At 53.5% G+C, this 23,034-nt stretch overlaps 8 protein-coding genes across 8 annotated transcripts; 3 read left to right on the top strand and 5 right to left on the bottom strand.

Moving 5' to 3' along the window:
• Positions 1-221: 221 nt before the first annotated feature.
• Positions 222-1,751, top strand: MAM_00328 (ABC transporter; the record flags this gene model as incomplete). Its single annotated transcript, XM_040819127.1, has 5 exons — positions 222-357; positions 427-509; positions 578-1,106; positions 1,177-1,403; positions 1,464-1,751. 5 exons carry the CDS (start codon positions 222-224, stop codon positions 1,749-1,751), a joined length of 1,263 nt encoding a protein of 420 aa, XP_040682392.1.
• A 181-nt stretch (positions 1,752-1,932) lies between these two features.
• Positions 1,933-5,433, top strand: MAM_00327 (ABC transporter; the record flags this gene model as incomplete). The annotated part of the gene is made up of 9 exons (XM_040819126.1): positions 1,933-2,041; positions 2,113-2,882; positions 2,949-3,111; positions 3,166-3,501; positions 3,562-3,685; positions 3,741-3,812; positions 3,941-4,705; positions 4,758-5,132; positions 5,205-5,433. The coding sequence occupies 9 exons, from the start codon at positions 1,933-1,935 to the stop codon at positions 5,431-5,433; spliced, it is 2,943 nt and encodes a 980-aa protein (XP_040682391.1).
• A 1,171-nt stretch (positions 5,434-6,604) lies between these two features.
• Positions 6,605-7,587, bottom strand: MAM_00326 (amino acid transporter arg-13; the record flags this gene model as incomplete). The annotated part of the gene is made up of 2 exons (XM_040819125.1): positions 6,605-7,492; positions 7,555-7,587. The coding sequence occupies 2 exons, from the start codon at positions 7,585-7,587 to the stop codon at positions 6,605-6,607; spliced, it is 921 nt and encodes a 306-aa protein (XP_040682390.1).
• Positions 7,588-9,499: 1,912 nt separating this feature from the next.
• On the bottom strand, positions 9,500-11,010 carry MAM_00325 (lysine amidinotransferase; the record flags this gene model as incomplete). Its single annotated transcript, XM_040819124.1, has 2 exons — positions 9,500-10,655; positions 10,886-11,010. 2 exons carry the CDS (start codon positions 11,008-11,010, stop codon positions 9,500-9,502), a joined length of 1,281 nt encoding a protein of 426 aa, XP_040682389.1.
• A 2,673-nt stretch (positions 11,011-13,683) lies between these two features.
• Positions 13,684-14,572, bottom strand: MAM_00324 (uncharacterized protein; the record flags this gene model as incomplete). Its single annotated transcript, XM_040819123.1, has 3 exons — positions 13,684-13,922; positions 13,984-14,348; positions 14,442-14,572. 3 exons carry the CDS (start codon positions 14,570-14,572, stop codon positions 13,684-13,686), a joined length of 735 nt encoding a protein of 244 aa, XP_040682388.1.
• Positions 14,573-15,311: 739 nt separating this feature from the next.
• Positions 15,312-16,586, bottom strand: MAM_00323 (Nucleotide sugar dehydrogenase; the record flags this gene model as incomplete). The annotated part of the gene is made up of 1 exon (XM_040819122.1): positions 15,312-16,586. The coding sequence occupies one exon, from the start codon at positions 16,584-16,586 to the stop codon at positions 15,312-15,314; it is 1,275 nt and encodes a 424-aa protein (XP_040682387.1).
• A 1,989-nt stretch (positions 16,587-18,575) lies between these two features.
• Positions 18,576-20,564, top strand: MAM_00322 (glycosyl transferase, group 2 family protein; the record flags this gene model as incomplete). Its single annotated transcript, XM_040819121.1, has 1 exon — positions 18,576-20,564. One exon carries the CDS (start codon positions 18,576-18,578, stop codon positions 20,562-20,564), a length of 1,989 nt encoding a protein of 662 aa, XP_040682386.1.
• A 221-nt stretch (positions 20,565-20,785) lies between these two features.
• On the bottom strand, positions 20,786-22,470 carry MAM_00321 (cytochrome P450 78A3; the record flags this gene model as incomplete). Its single annotated transcript, XM_040819120.1, has 2 exons — positions 20,786-21,346; positions 21,439-22,470. 2 exons carry the CDS (start codon positions 22,468-22,470, stop codon positions 20,786-20,788), a joined length of 1,593 nt encoding a protein of 530 aa, XP_040682385.1.
• Positions 22,471-23,034: the final 564 nt, after the last annotated feature.

Raw genomic sequence — 23,034 nt, 5'->3', positions numbered from 1 at the left:
TTCTGGCATGACTTGATCACGTCAACCCGGAGCCCTTGAACGTGACGTGACACGCTCCGCCTTGCCGCTCTTTCCTCCCATGACTGCTCAATCGCAATTGGGCTCGCCACCAGCCGCGGAGCTAATTCACAAGCCCGTCAATTCTCAAAACGCAATACTCTCTCCCTCCGCTGGCGTCGTTGTCGAGAAGCGCGGTGCGACCTCCCAGCAGACTCGCTAGCATGGCCGACGGCTCGTGCTCGATCCATGTCCACGACGTGTTTGGCCCCACAGTGGCATCGTCTTGTCTCAATGGCTTCGACTTCACGTTGCTATTCGAAGAGAGCATCCTCACGCTTTTGCCCCTTCTCCTCGCGGGTATGGGAGATGGATAATAGCCCCTTGATTTTTTTCTCATGCGTCCAAATTGCTAAGCCCAGCCTCTAGACCTAGTCCTCGTTCCTCGCGCCGCACTTCTTTGGAAAACTGCACCCAAAGTCAACAGATCATGGCTCTTTGCGCTCAAATTTGTACTTGATGATGTTTCGGCTCCTCCTGCTATCGCACTCTGACCCAGCTAACAAACCCTACTCGCTAGTTGACATTTTCCGTCTACATCGCGCTTCAGATTGCCCTGCTTGCTCTTTGGGCGCAACCGAATACACCGACTACTAGGCTCACCACACCAGTAAGATGCATCCTCATCGCCAGCTTCATCTGGCTTCTCTACGTGTCATGCCTGGAGCACGTCCGATCTGTTCGGCCGTCAACTATTCTATGTCTTTATCTCGGCATATCCTGTTTGTTGGATATGGCCAGCGCGCGCACCGTCTGTTTTATACCGGGCCTCAACGTCGTCGCTCCAATCCACCTCGCTAGTTACTTTGTCAAGTTGGTGCTTCTGGCATTGGAAGTAACGGAAAAGCGCAGACTACTTTTGCTACGATGGAAAGACACGTCGCCAGAAGATACAGCATCGTTCTACAGCAGAGTCCTTTTCGTCTGGCTGAACCGTTTGTTCCTCAAGGGATACAAAACCCTTTTGACCGTGGACACTTTGACGCCGCTTGATCAAGATATTCTTACCGCTTCTCGACCAACTAAGTTGCAGGAAACATGGGCAAAAGGTGCGTTATTTCAAATCCCCTCCCAGCCCCAACGCTGTCTGTCTCTTACTGACATGAACTTGTCTTGTAGCCGACAAATCTCGAAAAACCGCCTTGCTCTGGGTATTTGCCTGGCATTACAAGTGGGATCTGCTGGCTGGTGTCTTGCCGCGCCTTGCATATGTTGGTTTTACTTTCGCCGAGCCATTTCTCGTCAAGAGGGTCCTGGATTTCACCGTGGAACCGAATGGCCCCAATACAAGGAATTTTGCCTACGGTCTCACTGGAGCGTATGCCATTGTTCACATTGGCAAAGCAGTATGATGGAGTCTTTGTCAACCTGGAGCGCTGTTCATGGGCTGACTATTGTTTCTCTAGTTGTCGCTGGCCTGGTATGAGCATATGACTTATCGTGTCTTGACCATGTTCCGCGGCAGTTTGATCACCATGATTTTCGATAAAACTCTTCGCTTAAGTGCCAGTGCTGTCCACGACGCCGAGGCCATCACATTGATGAGCGCTGATATTGACCGCATCGGCCTCTGCATGCAGATTCTGCACGATGCTTACGCCAGCCTTGTGGAGCTTGCCCTATCTCTATTGCTTCTCTATAGGCTTCTTGGTGTCGCCGTCGTTCCTCCCACCGTCTTCATCATTGGCAAGTAACAGCAGATCCCCGAGAAACAGACCGATTCGGGCGCACAGTGCTAACATAGAACAAGTCTGTCTTGCCGTCGGTATTCCTATTGCCTCTGCAGCCGGAAACGCCCAAGTACCATGGCTAGAGGCCATTGAAAAGCGTTTAGCTGTGACGTCCAAGATGTTGGGGTCAATGAAAGCCATCAGAATGGCTGGATTAACAGACACCATTCGCGCAATTGTGTCAAGCCTTAGAACCAACGAAATCAGGTCCTCGCGCGCTTTCCGTCTCTTATCCGTGCTACAGACCGGCGCCGGTGAGTCGCATTAGCCGCCATTCCCACAGGCCCCTCTTTCGTCCATCACTAGCTAATTGAAGTGCTTGCAGCGAATTGCACCTTTACTTTTGCTCCCGTTCTCGGTCTGGGAACTTTTATTATCTTGGCAAATGCCAATAATACAGAGACCCTGACAGAAGGTGTTGCATTTGCAGTTTTGAGTCTGTTCCAGTTGCAAGATAGGCCTGTGATGTCCTTGCTACATGGGTTCGAGGACTTTCAAACCATCTTCAATGCATTCTATCGCGTGCAAGCCTACATCTTGTCCGCTGAGAGAGAAGATTGTCGAGTCACTCTTCGACTGTCACGCCCGTCAACCGATGAAAACTCGCAGCCAACATCGGACCTAGTGGTGCCTGTAAATGGTATTGTGACAGAGCCTGGAAGCCCCAAGACTTCCACTCGCATTGCTGCAGGTAGTGTTGTTAGCTTGAGGGATGTCGCAGCGGGATATTCTGAAAAAATGATCGTCAAGGACATAAACCTCGAAATCGCTCGTGGCAAGACAACCATGATAGTTGGACCTGTTGGCGCTGGTAAATCGACGCTATTGCGACTCATTCTCGGCGAATTGCCCAAGGTTTCGGGCTCTGTTGTCTCACAATATTCCAAATGTGCATTTGCCCCCCAGTCACCATGGATCACCTGGGGTACCATACAGAGCAACATATTGGGAATGTCGGCATGGAATCCGGAGTGGTATAATACAGTCGTTCGTGCGTGCTCGCTAGATACTGACTTTGAAGACCTGCCAGACGGAGACCAAACAAAAACCGGCACACGAGGCTCACGTCTCAGCGGCGGCCAGCAGATGCGTGTGGTACGGGAACTTCGATTTCTCCTCTTGCTTCAAGATCAGTTGAGGTTCCGTGCTGACATGAGATAGTCGCTCGCTCGTGCTTTATATTCCAGGAACCCACTCGTCATACTAGATGATGTGCTCACTGGACTTGACCGTAAGACCGAAGCCAGCGTTTTAGAGGCTGTCTTCGATGCTGGCGGTATTCTCGAGAAGGCCGAATCAACTGTTGTTCTCGCCACCAATTCAGGTACTGTAACTATCTGATCTCGTGAATGCCCCTTGCATACTGAATACTCTCCAGCCGGTCATCTTCGTTTTGCCGACCACATTGTAGTCCTCAACAAGGAAGGCAATATTGCCGAGCAAGGTACTCTTGACCAGGTTTCTACGTCCGGTGGCTATGTGCAGCGATTGGCAAGCCTGCCTGCCGCCGAGACGTCGCGACAGGACGTGTTGGAGTTGCCAGAAGAAGTTTACCAGGAGCTTGGTCTCTCCAACGAAGACGACGAGCTTGGTTCTGCGCGTCAGACCAGCGACTTGCAGGTTTATACTTACTACATAAAAGTGGCCGGTGCATGGACTTTTTCAATTTACTTACTAATCTGCGCGGCCTACACATTCGGGCTCAGCTTCCCTTGTAGGTGTTCGTTCCTGAGACCGCTTCATTGTCAATCTGTTGACTCTGTCTTCTCTTCAGCAATATGGCTACAGTGGTGGACCGACTCCAACGCAAAGTACCCCAATGAGAATATTGGCTACTGGTTGGGTGTTTATTTCGGCCTCGCCGCTCTGGCGGTAGTAGGCTGCATGGGATCTGACTGGTACGATGGCCTGTGTGCGATGGATGATATGCGATATAGCCTAACTGCTTCTCAGGGCTTTCCGTATGATGTTGGTTCCAAAAACGTCACGCAAATTCCACCAACTTTTGCTCGACACTACAGTGCGGTAAGTAATTATGCCATCTCCGTTGTCGGGCCGTTGCTCCTCTCTTTGATGGCTGATGCTGATGATCTATAATGCAGCGCCACAACGTCTTTTCTCACGTCGACCAACGCCGGATTGACCATAAACAGGTTCAGTCAGGACCTGCAGCTCATCGACAGCGATCTTCCACAATCTCTGGATGAGACCGTCATGAATTTTCTTGGCGTTGTCGTCTCAGCCGTGCTGGTGTTCACCGGCTCGGGTTACGTTGCTGCTGCGATTCCCGTTTGCACAGCCCTCATTTTCCTTATTCAAATGTTCTATCTACGTACTTCGCGCCAGCTGCGATTGCTTGATATCGAAGCCAAGGCCCCCTTGTTTTCCCACTTCATTGAAACTCTAGGAGGCCTTACTTGCATACGTGCATATGGATGGTCCGCAGAGTACACAGAACGAAGCTATGACGCTCTTGACACCTCTCAAAAGCCATATTACCTACTGTGGTGCATTCAGAGGTGGCTAACCCTTGTTTTGGATCTTCTGGCCGGCGGCATCGCCGTCATGCTGGTTGCATGTGCAACAATGGTTCGCAACGGATCAACTGGCCTGCTGGGCGTAGCGCTTTTCAACGTCATCAATTTCAGCGGCGTTCTTCAGAGCTTTGTCACGCAATGGACACAATTGGAGACGGGCCTTGGTGCCATCGGCCGTATAAAAGCCTTCGTCCAGGATACAAAACTGGAGGATTTGGGTGGAGAGGTGGACGACTTGCCAGATGACTGGCCGTCGGCCGGTTCCATCGTTTTTGAAGGCGTTTCGGCCTCGTACGACGCGTCTGCTAAGCCTGTTGTAGATGGACTTGATCTAGCCGTTAAACCAGGAGAAAAGATTGCCCTATGCGGGCGAACAGGAAGGTAAGCTTCCCCTGGGCAGCTCACGGCACTATTTACTGAGAGTCCTTCCTAGTGGCAAATCATCACTTCTCTTGACAATTCTTCGCATGCTCGAGCTAGACGCGGGCAGCATAACCATTGACGGGTACAACATTAGCAAGGTATCGCGTGAGGAATTGCGCAGGCGTCTGAACACATTGCCCCAAGAACCCTTTTTCCTGCACGGAAGTGTGCGTGAGAATGTTGACCCTCTACAAATATCTACAGACGAGCGCATCATTGAAAAGCTGCGCGCGGTTCAGCTCTGGGATCTGCTACAAAGCCGCGGTGGACTTGACGCCCCAATGAGCGAGGATTCTCTGTCTCATGGTCAGCGACAGCTGTTCTGCCTCGCCCGTGCGATTGCGCGCCCGGGTAACATTGTCATTATTGACGAAGCAACCAGCAGGTATGGATCATACAAAGTTACAGCTTTTACCTCGTGAACGTTGCCCCTTCGGAATCTCTGACAGGAGAGCAGTGTCGATTCAGAAACGGACGAACTCATGCAGCGGATACTGGGGGAGGAGCTTGAGAAGCGCACCCTCGTAGCCGTTGCCCACAAGCTACACACCGTGCTGGACTTTGATCGAATCGTGCTCATCGACAAGGGGAAAGTAGTTGAGTCCGGGAACCCCCAAGACCTCCTGGCCAACCCAACGTCGGCATTCTACAAGCTTTACACCAGTGCAGCCGGCACTGCCGAGTGAGCGAACCCGGCGTTTCTCGCCTTTTTTCCTTCTTGTTTCTGAGGCGGCAGGGGTAAGGCCAAAACACATGATAGACCATACTCCCTGCGGTGTCGACACTAGCTGAATGGATTGGAGGTCGCAAAAAGGACAAGGAATGCCCGGGGTTTTCTTCTGATCCCCGGCTTTTCATCAGGAATTGAGACGGTGCATTCCTCAGTCTCGATACCTGCCCCCTCCCAGGCAGCAGAGAAGAACACTTCAAAAGTACCACGCACACCTCTGTGCATTGCCAGGGCATCGTGTATTCCCTGCTACCCCCCCGACCCTGGCCCGGTACAGCCAGTCATTCAGTCATTCCAGCCAAGCAGCTGGAATCCTTTAAACCAACCCGCTAGAGGCCACCAGACAGACCCCGTACATACGTGACCAAGCAGGGGAGCCAACAGCTAGTAAGACGTACGAGGTATTTATTAGGTAGAAAATGTGGAGACGTAAGAGCAAAAGCATCTTGACGTTTCGCAGAATCTGATATAATAGCAGCCATTTACTATTATGCTCATTGCTACGCTCCCCACCATTCCCTTGGTCAACAACCTCTCACGTGAACAGAACGGCCTAGATGTCCCTTTTGTCCTGGTATTATTATCATGCGGGTCTCTGACCCCGTCCATTCGCCGTCCGCTCGCCCATGGCCACTCACGGGTACGTACGGTTGGACGGTGACACGCAAGCCATGCTTGACTGGGGGGGAACGCCCACCGCATCACGTCGCTGATCCTACGGGACATAGAATGTCCACATGACCATGGGGAAAGATGATAGCAAAACAAGGCCTGAGGCTGGGCGTTTCGTAAATGTTCTTCTCAAAGCACGACATGGGCCGGCCGGCAAGTGGAGGCATGGGCACGGTTGATGGACGCAGTATAACCTCGTTAGCACTAGAAACACGGTTGCAAAAGAATTCGCTGCGCTCTGGTATTCCAACACCCCTACCAGAGTCGAAGGTAGCATCCCAGATCAACCGTCATTATCAAATCCCCAAGTACCAAGTCTTGTTTGTGTATCTATAGGCGAAAGTCGGCCGGCCGGCAGCGCGGAACATTTGTGGCATCCACCTGATAATGGAGCAACTTGTCCTGCTATCCCAGCTAGGTTACCTCCGCGCTGGCTGCTGGATTTAGCATGCTCATCACAGTGGAAAGGTGCGCTTCAAGCCGTCGAATGACATGAAAATAAGTGCGGAACTAGGCGCGGACCGAAGGCATGTGATGCCGCAGCCGCGATACATTCCACGAAGCCCCTGGCTCTGCCAGAGCGCCAAGCACTCGCTCCGGAACGTACGCTTCTCAGACACCCGCGGCCCGCCAACGGGCCGCGTCTGCATCCGCGATTTGATTGTATCGGCGGGGAAGAACAAGAGGTTGTAGGAGACGCCGGCGGACGCGCCAGCGACGGCTTGTTGCCACAGTGGCAGCGGCCTGAGCAGGATTTCCCCGCTGCGGGACGGGCATGTGGCAGGCTGAGTCCGTAGGGAGTAGAACATGGCGGTCACGGCCTCCTTGGCACCGAACCAAGCCGCGCCGCCTCCCGTCTCTCTGATGAGAGTGCCCACTTGACCTCGCCAAAAGCCGCGGAGGCCCGTGTTGCGAAATACGTCCTGGATGACACGTAGAGGGCCCGTGGTGATGACGCCATCTGCTGGTATTGGGGCTTGAACCCTGCATTTGACCAGCTCGACGGGGTTGAGAACGAAAGAGGTGAGTGCCCCCGCGAAGGCGCCGGTGAGCAGCAGTGCAGGAAGCGACAGTCTTTCGTCTCGAGACGCCCATCCGGACAGGTACATCATCTCTCGGCCCGCGCTTTCGAAGGCAAACAAACTGCTGGTCTCGACGGCTGCGCCAACCAGTGGCACGCCGATGCCTTGGTAAAGGCCCAGAGGGCCGTCAGACTTGAGGAATTGTCGAAAACAGTCGAGTGGGCCAGCATATCGTAGAGGCAGCTGGTCTGGCTGGCTTTGCAGTCGCACCTTGACAGTGTCGAACGGGTACTCGATGTATTTGCCTAGCATACCAGCGAACTGGGCTGTGTCAATGACTGTACTATTAATTGCTGCCGTCGGTATCGACTCCTGAGACTTACTGTCCCATACAGGACATCCTCTACGGCTTCCATGGGCAGATGTCTAGGACGACAGGCGAGGACCCCGGCGGTAGGTGTATCTTGTGTGAAAAGACAGGACGAGACGAGCCAGACCAGGACGACAAGGAGGATATTCCATTTTCAACTGAACACCCGGACCATCGTGAGAAGGTGACGGGGAAAACCAAGGCGCATTCCAGCAGCGTCGAGCATGCACAACGGTCAACTTGCGTCGTCGCTGCTCATTGTCTTGCGAGGGTGATAGCCCTGATGGGAAGAAGTCAAGTGTCTGGTCTCGTAGAACGTGGCTCCAAATGGCGGTCAATGGCCACTGAGCACCGTCTGCATCGTCAGCATCTGGCCAAGCCGAGCAACAAGACAGGAGGACCTCTCTACCGCAGACAGTTTTCCACGGCGCCACGGCATGGCATTGGCAGGCATCGGAACCAAAGTCGGGCGCGAAGCGTTTCCTGCCATGACAAAAAGGCTCCGAGTCGTATGATCGAAGAGGACGTTTTCACGGTAGGCCCCTGGGGTGTGGATATCAGACGTCTCCCCAACCCCACGTCGTTGGGGCCAGACGTCAAGCTATTGATGGTGATGGACCTCGGTAAGGAGTACGGAGCACGGAGCACGCTGTACACGCGTACATGCATGTCGATCTCGGGGGGGTTTCCTAGGATCTTGCGCAATTCATGGAGCCACTGCCGTGTTGGCGTTCAGCATACGTACTCCGCACAACGATGTGCAATACCCCGAGCCCGACTAATTGCATATGCGGCTCGTGAAGGCGTGCGAGCGGTCTCCATATGTACATACTGGGGACTGGGCCACTGGACCCCGCAATAACGGCGATGCAACTTCTCCAAACGATCGCACTCTCTCACTGGAATTGGAACTCGAAACGAGGACGGACAAGATGCCGAACCGCAGCATGTCAGATTGCGTCAACTGCGACAGGCCTCGAACCGCGGCACCTATGCAGCCGGTGGCAAAGACGCCGGGTGTGCCCGCTGGTGGATTTGACTGGCTGTTGCCATGACGGCAGACGACAACGGGCAGGCATCCGAGCCGCCCGAAGTGCCTCAATTGGCGTCAATTGGTCTGCAAAAATGAAAATGAAGAATCAAGTGGCTTTTTGCGGTCAGTGAATAGGCGCCGGCAGGGTCTGAGGTGAGCATTTTTGTCCCAAGTTGCTTTTGTGCTACCACCATGGAGGGCCGGCACTCCTCACAGAGGAAATTGAGAACACGGTGACACAAACGGCCTGGTTCTCATTTGTCTCTTTATTTATTTTTCTGTGTTGCCACTACGGAGTACACGCCCGCAACTGAGACTTACATACAAGCCTGTGCTGGGTCTTTGTTTTTTCCTCTGCAGCCAGAAACCAAACCGGCAACTTTTCGCGGCAAAATGGCCCACCCGTGGCAAACGCGGACGTTGGCGGCCCATTTTGTTGCGGAAGCATTCCTCCATCGCTCCAGTCCCGACAGACTGGAGGAAAAAGCGAGCGCTATAATCATTTGTCATGTTTTATCATGGTTCCTTTTTAGAACTTGCCAACAAGGCTTGCACGGGAAAAAAACCAATACTTCTCCGCACACCCCCTGATCAGCTCGGCGACCAAGTCCGTCAACCGCTCATTCGCTCGAAGAACTCCCCAATGCCATTCAGCGACAGATTTACGCCATGCGGACGGACTACACGGAACGAGCTGCAAATGGAAAACTCAGTCGAATGATCTACGTCGTCCTTTAGAGAGTACGCGGGCCCGTCCCGAACGACAAGCCGTGGGAGACGCGCCGTGGTGTACACCGTGCGTGCTCTTTACATTGTATAACAAGCCGTTTCGCAAGTTGCATTGTTCACTACTCGAGCGTCCGTCTTGGCTTGGCAAATATTGTCATCCCGACTGCCATGGCCAACGCCAGATCGCCTTGTCCGTCTACTCGCGCACCAAATCCACCGTGGCGCAGTGAAACGAACCTCCGAGGCTGTTCACATGCTGAAACGGCAGCATAATAGGCTCCATTCCGAACTCGTCCCGCAGCCAGTTGGCAAACTCAACATCTTGCTCCTCTACGAATATTTGCTTCTCGTTGAGGCTAAGTGCGTTGAGCACCAGCCACGGCGAGCACATGTACATGGGCGGACTCGATGGACCTCGGGGCTTCGGCTTGAAGGGGTACGGACGCAGATCCCAGCCGGCAAAGACGGCGTGCCTCCGCAGCTCGTCCTCGGACACGCGCTCCGGGTTGTACACGGCCAGGCCGTGACGCAGGGGCAGTATCGTCGTGTCAATGTGCATGGCGTGGTCGTCGGTCGTGCGAAGCACCTCGACCGAGTAGCCGTCGGGCACCTGGGCGCGGAGGTACTCGATGCCCTTCATGTTGGTGACGTGGCTCAGCTGCCCGACGATGGTCTTGCCCAGCCGCATAAAGTCGGCCACGTCCGTCGCCGGGCGCGTATTGTTGATGGACCAGCTGGGACTGCCGTTGGAGGAGGCAGCGCTGCGCGTGCCGTCAATCACAGACCGGTCATAGATGGTGTCCTTGCCGATGATGGTGGGCGCGCGGCAGATGCGGGCGGCTCCGGCGCCCGACGACAGCTCACGCAAGATGCTCGAGTATCCGAGCTCGACCTCGCGCCGGCGGCAGGCCCAGGCAAAGGGGGACTCGATGAGCGTGTTGCCCACCGTCATCAAGGTGTCGCGGGGCATCGAACCCGTGTAGCCGCCCACCTTGAGCCAGTCCACCTCGTCCGGGCGGTAGACCTTGACGCCGTGCTGCTGGAGCACAGAGGCCAAGTTGTCCAGCTCCTCCTGGGCTTTGGCGACAATGTCCGCGGGGAACGGGTTTCTCGGCCTGAACTCGTCCACATGCTCTGCGGGCATGCTCGCCTCGAAGACCGCGCGTGGCTCAGACGGGAATGCCGAGTGCTCTGCTCTGCCAACAATGACTGCCTTGAGCGGGGACCACTCGTTGTCTGCTGAGATGAGGGTAGACATGATTGTGTTGAAGTTGATATGGGTAAGAGGGATAAGGGGAAACTGTCTGGTTTCGTAGATGCCTCTCACGGGGTATTGACCAGAAATGACCCAACTATTAAAGTGTTGGCCGAGTTCGCACGCTCCCCTCTCCATAAGCAGTGCCATCAAATACACGGCGGTATTAGTCATATTCGGCCAGCGCGCTCCGTACCCACGGTTTTGGTCCAGCCAGCCATGCGTTGGTGATCTCCAGGGGCGCGAAGACAAGATGGGTGTGTGCCGCAAGCTCGGCGTGCCACAGTAACAGTTCACAAAAAGTACTAGTATTCCGTATGCACTCACGATACGCCCGGGGCGTAGGCGTACACGGTTGTTGTAACCTCGAGACATTCCGTCATGGCGGTCTCGATTTGGCCATGGTATCTCAACAAGCGCTTACCGTCCCAGCAACAGGCGGCATCGGACATGGCGCGCGAGCCTCTCGAAGCCCACAGTCTGTCCAGGCATCAACTCACATTCAATTATTGACGCAACACAATGCACCAATGCCGAAGAGGTGCCATGCCGGCCGAGGTGCGTGTGCGTCTGCACGCCTGTCATATTATTTTGGCCCGCTCTCATGCGGGTTTCATCTCTTCCATCCTCCGCAGTACAGCACACCCCCGCGTGTGTCTTACGATGCAGGCTGTCAGATTGTCATGTGAGTTGCGGACAGGTAACGTTGGCCAAAAGCTGGGGTTGGGGGCCGAGACAGACTGCCTAGGCGGCACGTCAATGTCGGGGTTCTGAGTGAAATCGGGGCGTAGGGTAAGCAATGTTGATATTCATGTCTAACGGCGTGGTTATCAAGTTGCCATGTCTCACGGGTAGCAGATCTGGATTGGCTTTGCGTCGTGTATTGAAGTTCGTGGCTTTGCCGCTGCCGACGTCGCTGTTGCTCTGTTCCTCCGAGTCTCGCCTGGCCTGGTGATGTTGTCTTTCGCTTTGTTGCCGCTGACACCGCCGTCTCAAGCGCCATGCCTGTCGTCGGTCGCTGGCACGGCACAAGTCGCCTACGTGCGAGAAGACAAGATGTGTTACTGGTCTGGATGGAGGGCTTTTGCAACTGCCGCTGTTGAGGTCATTGGGGGCGGTCCAGGGGCATTTTCTTGCACGTCGCAAAGCAAAGGGTCGAATGCATACGGGCTCGACGGCGACGTCGCGGCGGCAGAGTCCCTCCCACCGTGGGATCAATTCCTTTGGCCCGGTGTGCCCAGTTTGTAGTGCGCTTTTCCCCCATATCATTCAAGAGGCGGCAGCAGCGCGGGAGATATCGTCATCAATACAACGGCACCAAGAGCTTAAAACGACGGGGCGAAGAGTTTATTCATCTGGGGGGCTAGCTAAGAAGCCAACATAATCCTAAAGTCAAGCATCTAAACATCGGCTAGGCAGTTCTGGGATGTTAGTCTTGGACACGGGGAGACTGGACCGTAAGGTTCATGTCGTCGTCAAGAGTTGTACTCCTTGAGCAGACGTGGATAAGCTGGACAGAACCGCATCGACAATTGCTGGCTTGCTACGTCGGTCTGCGAAAACAACAAGTTCGGTCCGTTGTGAATAAGTTGCACTGGAACTGCAAACTTTGTTAGCAACCACTCAGATACACGTGTCTAGTTGATAACCAAGAGGAACGAGTACGAAAACAAAGTCAGGAACTAGTTGTTGAGTAAAATTCGTAATCAGGCCACTCTGACGAGTGTCATAAGCCGCGGTAATTTCACAAGGGAAAATTCATCATAGTGGTCCTAGAAAACAGCAAGACGTGAGAAGGACTGTTACTCACCGGTTCCGAGGAGCTTTCTGCGAGTGCGCTGCAGCGTCATCGGCCATACCATGTCAAACTCCCGTGAGCGAGTGGGCTGAGGGAAGAGGATGTTGTTCAAGAAAAACTGTGCAGACTTGTGGAGTGTACAAATTTTATCTTCCGTGATTAGATCACGTGAAGCTGGGCGACTGTGACTAATCACGGACAACTAAGGAAGACTGATCCGCACTTAGCGATCCGGGACCCTGACAACCTTTAGCTGTTGTCTGTTACAAAGATTCACGGGCACTTGCTGGTCTCTAGTAGGCTTAGATACTTGACAAAGTTGTAGTAGCGGCGCCATCTACTTGAACCACAGAAGTATCCGTTGAGGTAGGCGCGCTGCGTCCAGTCCTAGGCTTCGTACCCATCGACGGCAAGGCAAGTCTAGCGGGTATTCGTCGTAGATGCCGAGTTTGTTCGTATAATAGGCTGTCTGCTTGGCTCGATCAAGCGGACCTCGATTATCTGCCCCGAATAGTAGACCCAAATAAAGTGCCGCCGCCGCCCCAGATGTTGCTTGCCAACCGACCGTGACGCTGGGTGCAGGTGCGCCGCGAAAAAGCTATTTGACGGCATGGTGTATTCGACAAGACTCTCCTTCTGACCCTCTCCGAGGTGTTCGGCGTCGATAGTGTATCTCGCCGGTAGAGGATAGCCGTGACCGATGGTGATGGTGGACATATTGAGCGAGAGGATCATGTTGCCGGGTTGCCAAAGCTAGGTTGAGACCAGTCGTGACTTGTGGCTGCAAGCGAATGTCGCCCGGGGAATGGTTGCAGGCATAGGATATCACAGTCGTCGGTACGGAGCTGCCATCCTCAAGTTTAGACTCTATATCTCCCGGGAGCTGAACAGCTACGTCTAGTAGCAGTATCATCTGCTAAGAGTTTTTCCTTGTCGCCGGCGCTATTTACACCAGCATATCTGAAGGCAGACGAAGCACGAGTCGCGATAAAGTCATCTGCAATGTTTGAGGTCAGGTCCTCAAGCCCACCGAAGCTGAACAAGTCCCGGAACCAGTGAAAGGGCAGGTTTAGGCTTTTTACTGGTACAAATCCAGCTCTACACTGCTGTTGCTTGCAACTATTAGTACAGTTAGGCAGTTGACTGCGTAGAAAAAGAGTCAGGGTATATAGAACATTTCAGCCGCAAGAGACGATACGTCTCCAATCGACACATCTGTAGCGCTGTAAGTTTGAAACGGGCCAAGTCACGTTGAAACCGGTAGTCTCACCTACCTAGTGTGAACAATTAAAGGGGAAAGCAAGACTTTAGACGTTGTGATAACTGTTTAGTCCTTAGGCGCAAGTTCTACGCTTAAAACTCTATACATGCCGCTTGGAATTTGGACTGAAGTAGTCACTCCTAGGAGAAAGCTGGCGGAATAGCTTTCTAAGCCTTGTACAGAGGACAGCATGACTTTCTGGGGCACAGGCGCCGGGTCGGGAGCTGCCAGCGTTGCAATCTCAACAGTCCCGTCGATGTCAGTGAGCGCTTCGGCGGCGAGTAGAAAGAGTCCCGTGTATATGTCTGGGTGAAGTCGCATTGATGCCCATCGTCACCGCGTCGAATGCATTGAACTTGTAGCTACTTGTCAAGTTGGTGGGTTTCGCAGTGACAAGCTTGGTCGACTCGTCAATTTGCTCCATGGTGACATCTGCCGAAACAGCTCGCCGAGGATTGGCACATACGACAATGCCGTTGGTGCTAGCAGCAGCTGGTGATTTGAGTATAACGCCAAGGAGGTCACTGATCGTCACTTGACTGCCGTCATCGTACTTGATGCCTGACACGATAAGCGTGCCGTAGTTTTGGGTTGGGTTTGGCCCAACTTGCGTGGTGCATGTGAATGCTAGGCATAGCTGTGATAGGAAGCCTTTTGAGAGTTGTGATGTCATATATGGTTCATCACCAGAGGAGTCAAGGACGAAAACAAGAAGCCGGGCCATAGACGATCTTGCATTGTTAAATTTGAAGCTTAGATGAGGACGTTGTGTATGGCATTGGCAGAAAGTCATTTATCAATGCTAGCACTCCGTAGACACTTACCCGATGGCCGTCGACATCGCCCAGGCCCCGTAGTAGTAGAAGCTAAGGCACATGCAGACCTTTATGTTGGGTCTGGAGCTTCGAGACATGGAGCATGTTAGGGGCCTCTTGACGGACCATGCCTCATTCATCTTAGGCATTGCATGGAGTCCTGATGTAATCAATCTCTACATGCTAATATTCGTCTTCGTGAAGCTGTACCCTCGCGGCTTGCTTTCCCGGGAATAGAGCATGATGCGAGTCTTTCCCCATCTCGTTTTCGCACATGCATTATTGAGCCGTACCGTGACAGGAATAGTTCTATAACTTGTGATGTACAGGGCTCAACATGCCAAAACTATTAAAAAAACACCCGGAGCATAACATCCTCGACCCAGTTAGCAAACTCCCTTTGATAGAGTCCGCGGATATGCACGTGTTATCAAACGATGTGATGCCCCTTTGAGGCTGCCCTGAAGCCTCTGCCTCTGCCAGTTTGCGAATACGACGATATCAGTCCCAACCCGACTCCGTACCCAGCAGCGTCATACTGCCGCGCTGCGATGTAACGAGGCCAAGGGCATTCTTAACAGTAGCCCCGGTTCATATCCTTGGCTAGTCAACGAAAACCGCTTTTTTACATTCTGGCCCGTCTCCGCAACCAAAATGAAGCTGCTAATTCCCAGAAGAATACTATTTTCCGCCGATGGAAAATTGTCTCATAGGGACGAGAAAAGCTTATACAATGTTCATGTTCGCGTCACTTTTCTCATCACGGCTGCATGTGGCGTGGACTCAAAAATGAAGCGTTTCCGATGTCAGAAGCAACGTTCTTGTAGGTAGTTTGAAAGTCTTTTGCTACGGACCATGTGTACGTACAAACGATGTCACTTATTCGCACCAATTCTCGACCCTCACATCGTAAAGCTGATGCAGCAGCTGGTAATCCAGGCCGGGCTGCTTCACGCATACAATGATGATGTCAAAGGTTTCTAGCATAGGCTGGTCCCATTCTGTTTCATCAAGCCGCGCGACGTGAGGGAGCTGCTCTTGTCTCACAAGAGGATCGGCAAAGCTCACGTCAACCTGGCCTTGCTCGTGTAGTGCATCCAGGAGGGCCACGCCCGGGGAATGATTCAGCATTGACTGGCCGGCTTTGAAGCCCACGCCAACGACAAGAACTCGGCTCCTCCTCCCCGAAACATTGGCAGGCGAACGCTTGAAATCCTCCGTGGCTCGCTTGGCGATCCGCGCCGGGCGGGCGGCCATGGTCTCTGTGGCGGCCTGCAGTAGCGGGAACGAGCCATTCGAAAGCAAGTAGTAGGGGTTGACGGGAATGCAGTGGCCGCCGACGCCGACGGACGGCGAGTAGGGGGCATATCCAAAGGGCTTGGTGGCGGCAGCTTTTGAGACCTCGAAAGGATCGATGCCGTGTGACAGGGCGGCGTCGGCCATCTCATTCACAAAGGCGATACACATCATTCTTTGGCAGTTCTCGTAGAGCTTTGTCATCTCAGCTACCTCGGGGGAGGACACCGGGACCAGCCTGCTGAACACTGGCTCATAGGCCAGCTTGATAGCGGCGAGGGAGCCGGGCGCCGTGTCTTCAAGCCCGGATATGATCTTTGGGGTGTCTGCGCACGTGGGATTCGCGCGCCCAGGGTCGACACGCTCCGGGGACATGCCGGCGAACAAGCCATGCGAGGCTGCAATGGGGGCGAGAAGATGTCTCGTCATGCCAACGGCTACGGAGCTCTCTATGACTATAGTCGAGCCTTGCTGAGCAACCGTTGCCACGGTCCTGATGACATGGCTGATGTGCGACGTGTCGATGGATGTATCTGGATTCGCCAAGGTTGGAACAGCGATAAGGAAATGGGTAGCCTGCTTCATGTCCATTGGGCAGGTCGTGTAGGCGATGTCTCGGCCGGAAAGCTCACGTCTCGCGGCACGCAGCATCTCGGACGAGATGTCGTAGGCGATGACTTTGAAGCGTGCTGAAAAGGACTGAACGAGCCTCTTCCCGACGTAACCGACTCCGACAACAGCCACGACGATATCTGCCCGCGGGCTTGCTTTGGCATGTCGTCGCAGCCACACGTCAGTGGACTGGCTGCAGCCAAGCAAACCCTCGTTGGGCGGAGTGATTGATATTGGCGTGGGCATGACTTTTGATATCGGCCTCTCCGGGTACGTCAGCCTCAGACCTTGTGCCTGTCTTTTTGCAACAGCGGCAGCTTGGAGTTTGGAGCCCAGCGAGCTCTTAGTGTCCGTTGCCACGAGGATAGAGGCTACATGCAGCTAGTTCTTGCATGCAGACAGCTGTGTTTGGCCTGTGAAAGCTGAAGAAACTGATTTTGCCGTGGTAGTCAACTAATCAACCATGTGATTCCAGGTTGCGACAGCTCGCTGGATGAATTTGTCGGTGGTGGCGTGGTACGAAAGAGGAGCTTTGTCTGAATCTTATACGTTCTAATTCTGGGGGAGATGTTTACCTTTGGGACGAAAATAAGCTGCTGAGCCAGCGCGTCAATACGAGAAGCCGGGTGTCAAGTTGTAGAGTCAAGATACAAGGCCATCTCAAGATCTACAGCATAAATGAGATCGCCGAAACCTACCGATGCGGGTGATATCTGATGGCGGGATGCTTCCGGCTCAAGGGTTCTTGGTCGATGGTAAAGTATGGATGGCGACAGTGTTTCTAGGCACGGGCGAGCTGAGAATGACTCCCCAGCCGACGAACTTGAATAGCTGGGTAGTTGGTCTGTGGATGCAAGCCTCTTGGCAATAACCTCGTTTGAGCTGAGCCAATCTAGTCCAAGGTGCGATGGATGGTGTCACGAAAGCCACGCGCATGGCTGCCAACTGGGATTTTCTTAGTAACTAGAACAGTAACCAATAGGCCCATCCTTGAAGGTATGACACAGGTAGAAGAAGAAGAGCCAATAGCGGTGTGTCAAGGTTGAATGACGCCACCGATGAAGTCGTAGGCGTATTTCTCAACAGCTCAAGGCCGTAGCAGCACCGACACAGAATGTTTTGGATGAAACATGGACTTGCTGAAGAGTGTCCGAAGCCGAGTTGATGAAAATAAACAACACATCTAATGCTCTCGCGTGGGGGGAGACAGACAGCAGCTTGCGCCAAGTGCACAATGGTTGTTGATATCTGAGCTGCAGCGGCGCCGGAGTCGCGTAAACACGAGGAGTCAATGGCTGCAGTGCAGACAGAACATTGACCGCATAGAGAGAGCCAAGAAGAGGTGTGGCAGCGGCATCGAAGATGTCGAGATGGAATGTATTGCCGGCTTAGGCCCTGATCTAAATCGCAGCTGAATGTCAGCCCGCCGACCGGAAGAAGAGCGGAGATGGCAATGGACCGTTATTTCAGCTCCGCGGCTGTGGCTGACAGACAACCGCCGCGCTGATTGTTCAGATCTGGCTAGCTTGGAGGGCGCTAACCGACCCACACAGGTCAACTGGTTCCTCACGGCAGCATGTCAACGCCGCTTCACGTGTGCTGAGGATGTATGGGTGGTGTGGCGGCGGGCTAACGGCGGAAAAAATGGGGCGTGGTGGGGATTGAGCGCCCCGACCAATTGACCCAAACAGGCGCCTGGCCTGGGAATAAATAGCCTTGATTGGGCGAATTCACGCGCCACGGCCGACGAGGGCTCACGACTTCTCGACAATCCTCATTGTCAGAGTATCACGCAACGACCTAAGACAGCCGACGTGCCAGCACTGTCGAGTGAGTGCAGCAATGGTGCGGCAAGATTTGAAAAAACCAGGCGTCTCAGGTGCGTACAAGTGGCGTCTATCTGTATTTGGGCTCTGGAGTAGGTCAGGATCTACTTTACTTTGGGGATACGAGCCTTTAGCCGCCAGCAAGCATAGAAATAGTCTTGCAGCGCATCGCAAACCAGAGCGAGATTCCACGTTAAAATATAAGATATCTAGCCGTTTTCTGGGCCAGTTTGCTGCATCAACAAGCTGGCTGCCCAGTCACTGTCATCCGGTTTATCATCACATGTGCCTGAATTATATCCCTTTTACCTGCTATTAAAAACCCATCCGGCCTGCCTACGTCCCTTCTTTCCCGCCAGCTTCTCAGCAGCTTCCCGTTCAGCGGGCAATCCTTGCAAGATCCTTCACCATGTCCTGGCCTTTGGCAGCTACCGAGTCTCGCGAGTCGAGGCCTGGACTTGATGCGTCAGATGACTCTGGTTCGTGCCCGAGGCCGCCGGATGCTGCCTTGTTGCCGCTCCGCAAGTCGCAGCACTCACTACCCGTGCTCGACACGGACTCCATCCCAAGCCCCGGTGCCTCTACCTCTACTGCCGAGGAAAAGGTCGAGAAACCATCGCGGGCAAAACATCATCCATTCCGCTCATACCACCCAACGTCATCAATTTCGCCCAAGTACATGGTCCAAAATATCAAACACCAGACCAAGGCTTTGCCGTTGGAGCAGTCAACTCTCGACGATGCCGAGTTTGAGGCCTTGACAAGGCTCATGGACGATAAACAGAAACGTACAGTGCCTGGTCTCAAAAGAAAGACAGCCTTCAGGGCACTGTACATTTTAGTTATTGCAATCATTGTGTATTTCGCGCTGGTTGGATGGCCCATCTGGCCCGGCGCCGTGCTCTCCTTCTGGCGATGGTATGAGGGCGCGGCGGGCTCGCAGCACATCTCTGGGCTGGTGGCCTTTCTCGTCGCGGGCATGATACGAGATGTCCTCCCTCAGTTTCTCAGCAAGTTCGAGAGTCCAGCCGAGGAGACGACCGCGCACAGTGACCAGGGCGTGTCTCAGACCTGCGTCATCATTTCGTGTTACAAATCCGCCGAGACGCTGCGCTCAACACTGCCGGCGTGTCTGCAAATCTTCAGGCCCAACCAAGTCTTCGTCGTGGCCAACGGCAATTCGAGCGTCCCGCTCGACAATACCGCCGATGTGTGCTCCGAGTTTGGGGTGCGGCACACTTGGCTTCCCGTGGGCAGCAAAATCACCGCCCAGTTTGTCGGCGTCATGGTAGGCACCGAGTTCGAGTACTGCTTACTGATAGACGATGACGTTCTGCTGCCGCCCAACTTGCCCATCCCGACGCACTGCTTCACCGGCCCCGGCCGAGAGAGCGTGGCGTGCGTCGGATACACCATCAAGAGCGTGGGGTCCAGTTCGTCCCGCGGAACGATCATCCAGCAGGCCCAGGACCTCGAGTACAAGCTCTCGGGGCTGTCAAAGGTGTTCCAGGCCAAGTTCGGCGGCGCCATCTTCCCTCACGGGGCCATCTCCCTGTGGCGCCGCGACGTGCTTCAGCAGCTGCTACGCGGCCATCCGGGGTACTCAATCTCCGAAGACTGGTGGCTTGGCCACACGGCCAGGGCTGCCGGCTACAGCATCATGATGAGCTCGTCGGTTTTTGTCGAGACTGAAACCCCGCCACGTCTCTTCCCGTACTGCCTCCCTCGCAAGCGATCCTCGCGCTCTGGCTACGGCGAGATGTCGGTCGTTCAGCAGCGCTTCTTTCGCTGGAATTTTTTCTTCCTCTTTCGTGTCTGGTCAAACGCCATGTATGTGCTCTTCTGCTGGCGGCTGGGCTGGCGGATGCTCATCATGAAGATTTACGCCCTCGGAGAGAGCTACGACACGCTTCTCCTCCTAATCACTCCGGTCTTTTTGCCCGTGGCCTTGGCGGCCAACTGGCGCTTGACGTTGACGCTTTGGTTCGGAACAATCTTTGCGTACTTCATCCTCTGTTGTTGGTTCAACATTGTGCACCTGGGGCTTTTCAGACGCAAGGCTCCGACGGACGAGCGAGTGTCGTGGCTGGCACTCCCACCGTTCTTGATCCTGAAAATGCTCATGATCTTCGTGGCGGTAGGGAGCGTGTATTGGTCTATCTACCAGTACGCCCTGTTCTTCACACGGCAGCACCTCCGAGTCACTGAGAGCGTGCCGGCTTGGAATGTAATCAGAGAAAAGAATACGAAAACGACCCTGGAGGATCCTGAGCTCGGCGGCATCGCGCCTGATCACTCCGAGGAGAAGAATTTGCAAGCAGTATGTAGGGAAGCCATGGGTGGGGAGTCTGGGAACAGCGATACGGAAAGTCACAAGGTTGAAAGGTTGAAAGCCTGATGGGCTTGGACCTCGTCCTCCGGCTTGATTCTCTACATGGCTTCTTTGCGACTCGGCGCACCAGCTTTGAACGTGACACAGTGTAGTTATCGGTTCTCCATAGTCCCTTGCGATTCCTGCCCGGGATATTCCAGTCGTCATGTCATGACTGGGGCAGTTTCCGATCAATCCAGAGACATCATGTTTGCGTGGTTGAATCCGCCGTTGCTTTTGTAAACCTCTCAATGACCTTCCTCAATCTCCGCCAACTGCACCCATAACCCCCCCTTCGGCTTCGAAGTAACGCCGGTAGCAATACCTGGCTCTTCACCCTTGGCGAGCGGCCCCCCATCCTCGAATCTCGTCTCGAATCTGCTCACCCAAGCAGCAACCAAGCACGCAAGCTCGGCCTGTGCGAACTTCTGCCCTATGCAGCTTCGCGGCCCGTGTAGAAATGTCAGGAAGGAGTAGTTGGAGTCTGCAGATCCGCGGTTGTTCGTATGACCGTCAGCATCCAGCCAGCGCTCGGGCTTGAACTGCCCGGCATCTGCGCCCCAGAGCTTCTCGGACAAGTTTACGGCCCATGGGCAAAGAATCACCGGCGTGCCCTTGGGGATGAACTGGCCTAGGATGCTGGTGTCCTTTGCGGCCACGCGCAGGGTCAGCGGGACGGGAGACCACACTCGAAGCACCTCGTTGCAGAAGGCTTGCAAGTACGAGCAGCTGTCTATTTCGGCGGCGGTGATGGCGTCGCCGAGGGAAGCGAGTTTCGGTCGAACTTGGTCGCGCAGGTGTTTTTGGACCTCGGGGCGTCTGCAGAGCTCGTACACGGCCCAGGACATGGCCGTGGCTGTCGTTTCGTGTCCGGCGAGGAGGAAGTCATCATCTGGTTCACGAGGTCTTCGTCGCTAAAGCCGCCGGACGCGAGCGCAACAGAAAGAATATCCACGTCCGCCCCGGAGCGACGCTTCTGGGTGCTAAGTTGTTCTCGTTTCCCAGCAATCAGGTCTCGGCAAACTTGCTTGATGTAAGAGCTGGCTTCGCTCATCTCGGCGTTGCGCTTGAGCGGCAGGAGACGGACGAGTTGGATGGGGACGAATTGAGCCAAAAGCCTGGTGAATCTCTCGACACCTCCCGGGTTGAAAATAGTCTTGTAGACTTGGTTTAGCTTATTCGCAGGATTCTTAAGGGAGTTGAAGTCACGGTCCATTCCTGCCACTCCAATGATGTCCAGCGTAGCACGCGAACTCCAGTCGTATACTTCAATGGCTCCAGGAGGATGCGCAAGGCCGTTGGGACCGGCCTGAGTTTTGTTCTTCTCTGCTGCGCCGGGGTCAGACTTTGCTTTGATGGTCGCAGACAGAAGCTCGGCCATCTCCTGCGACTTGATCCAGAAGGTTGGGTATAGGTCTTTGATGTGGCGGAAAGCAAAGGCGGGCATCAGGTTCTTGCGCTGTCTCTTGTGTTCATCACGCTCGGCAAACAAGATACCCAGACCCAGAAATCTACCCAGCGATTGGCTGAATTGCTTGGGTTTCTCGAAGTCGTAGTTTTTCGTCGCGAGAACCTCGGCGAGACCTTTGGGATTCGTCACCAGTACTCGCTGCTCAAACCATGTAGAATACACCAGCAACCCATCGTTCGGAGTACTATCAAGCCAATTCCGCATGGGTACACCTGTAGGCTCTTTCAGAATTCTCATGGTTTGATCCCATAGCCAGTGTCCGTCGCGAGGGTGTGGCAGGTGCCGAAGCGGGCTGAAGAAGCGTGGATAGACAATGATGCGCCATATCTGGGCAAGGAAGAAGTAAGCGAGGAAGATGCCGGATGCAGTTGTCCAAAAGCCGAGTGATGAATGCGGTGCCTTGATTTGAAGCATGCAACTAGCACCTCCGGCCACGACAAGACCTTGAAGCAGCATAAGCATATCGGCCGGCGTTTTTCGGGATGCTACAAGGTGCTTGGAATGAGTTAGCTTAGGAGGACGACATGCCTGCAGAGCATTTATGCTAATATAGTTTTATACTTAAAGTTAAAGAGTGCTGTAAGACGTGTAATGCTTATAATAGGCATTTAGTAGTATTAATGCTTATCTTCTCTAAGTTTTTTAGCTAAGTCTACTTTATAGTAATATCTCTTATTTCTTTAAGTTATATAACTATCTCTACTTTCTCTCTTAATAGTTTAAGAGAAAAAGAGACTAGTATTAACTTTAATACTAACTTCTCTTAATAATACTAATTATATTAACTATTACTAGCTTTTAATTATTTTTAATTTTTAGCCTGCTATATTTTAATATTTAAGTTTAAGTAGTTTTAGTTATTTTTATTAGAGAATAAACTACTTTAAGTAATTAATATAAACTTTCTATGTTATTGTCGGCCAATTAAGGGACTCTTTATATATAGTATAGGTATAATAGATAGAGCTTATGTAATCTAGTTGATTACTAAGCATAAGATAATAGGGATTCTTAAGGTATAATAGA

This window comes from Metarhizium album (genome assembly GCF_000804445.1).
Source record: "Metarhizium album ARSEF 1941 chromosome Unknown scaffold_1, whole genome shotgun sequence".
In the NCBI taxonomy this organism is placed as follows: Eukaryota; Fungi; Ascomycota; class Sordariomycetes; order Hypocreales; family Clavicipitaceae; genus Metarhizium; species Metarhizium album.
Note: the sequence above shows the minus strand (reverse complement) of the source record. Positions and strands in the feature narration are given on the sequence as shown.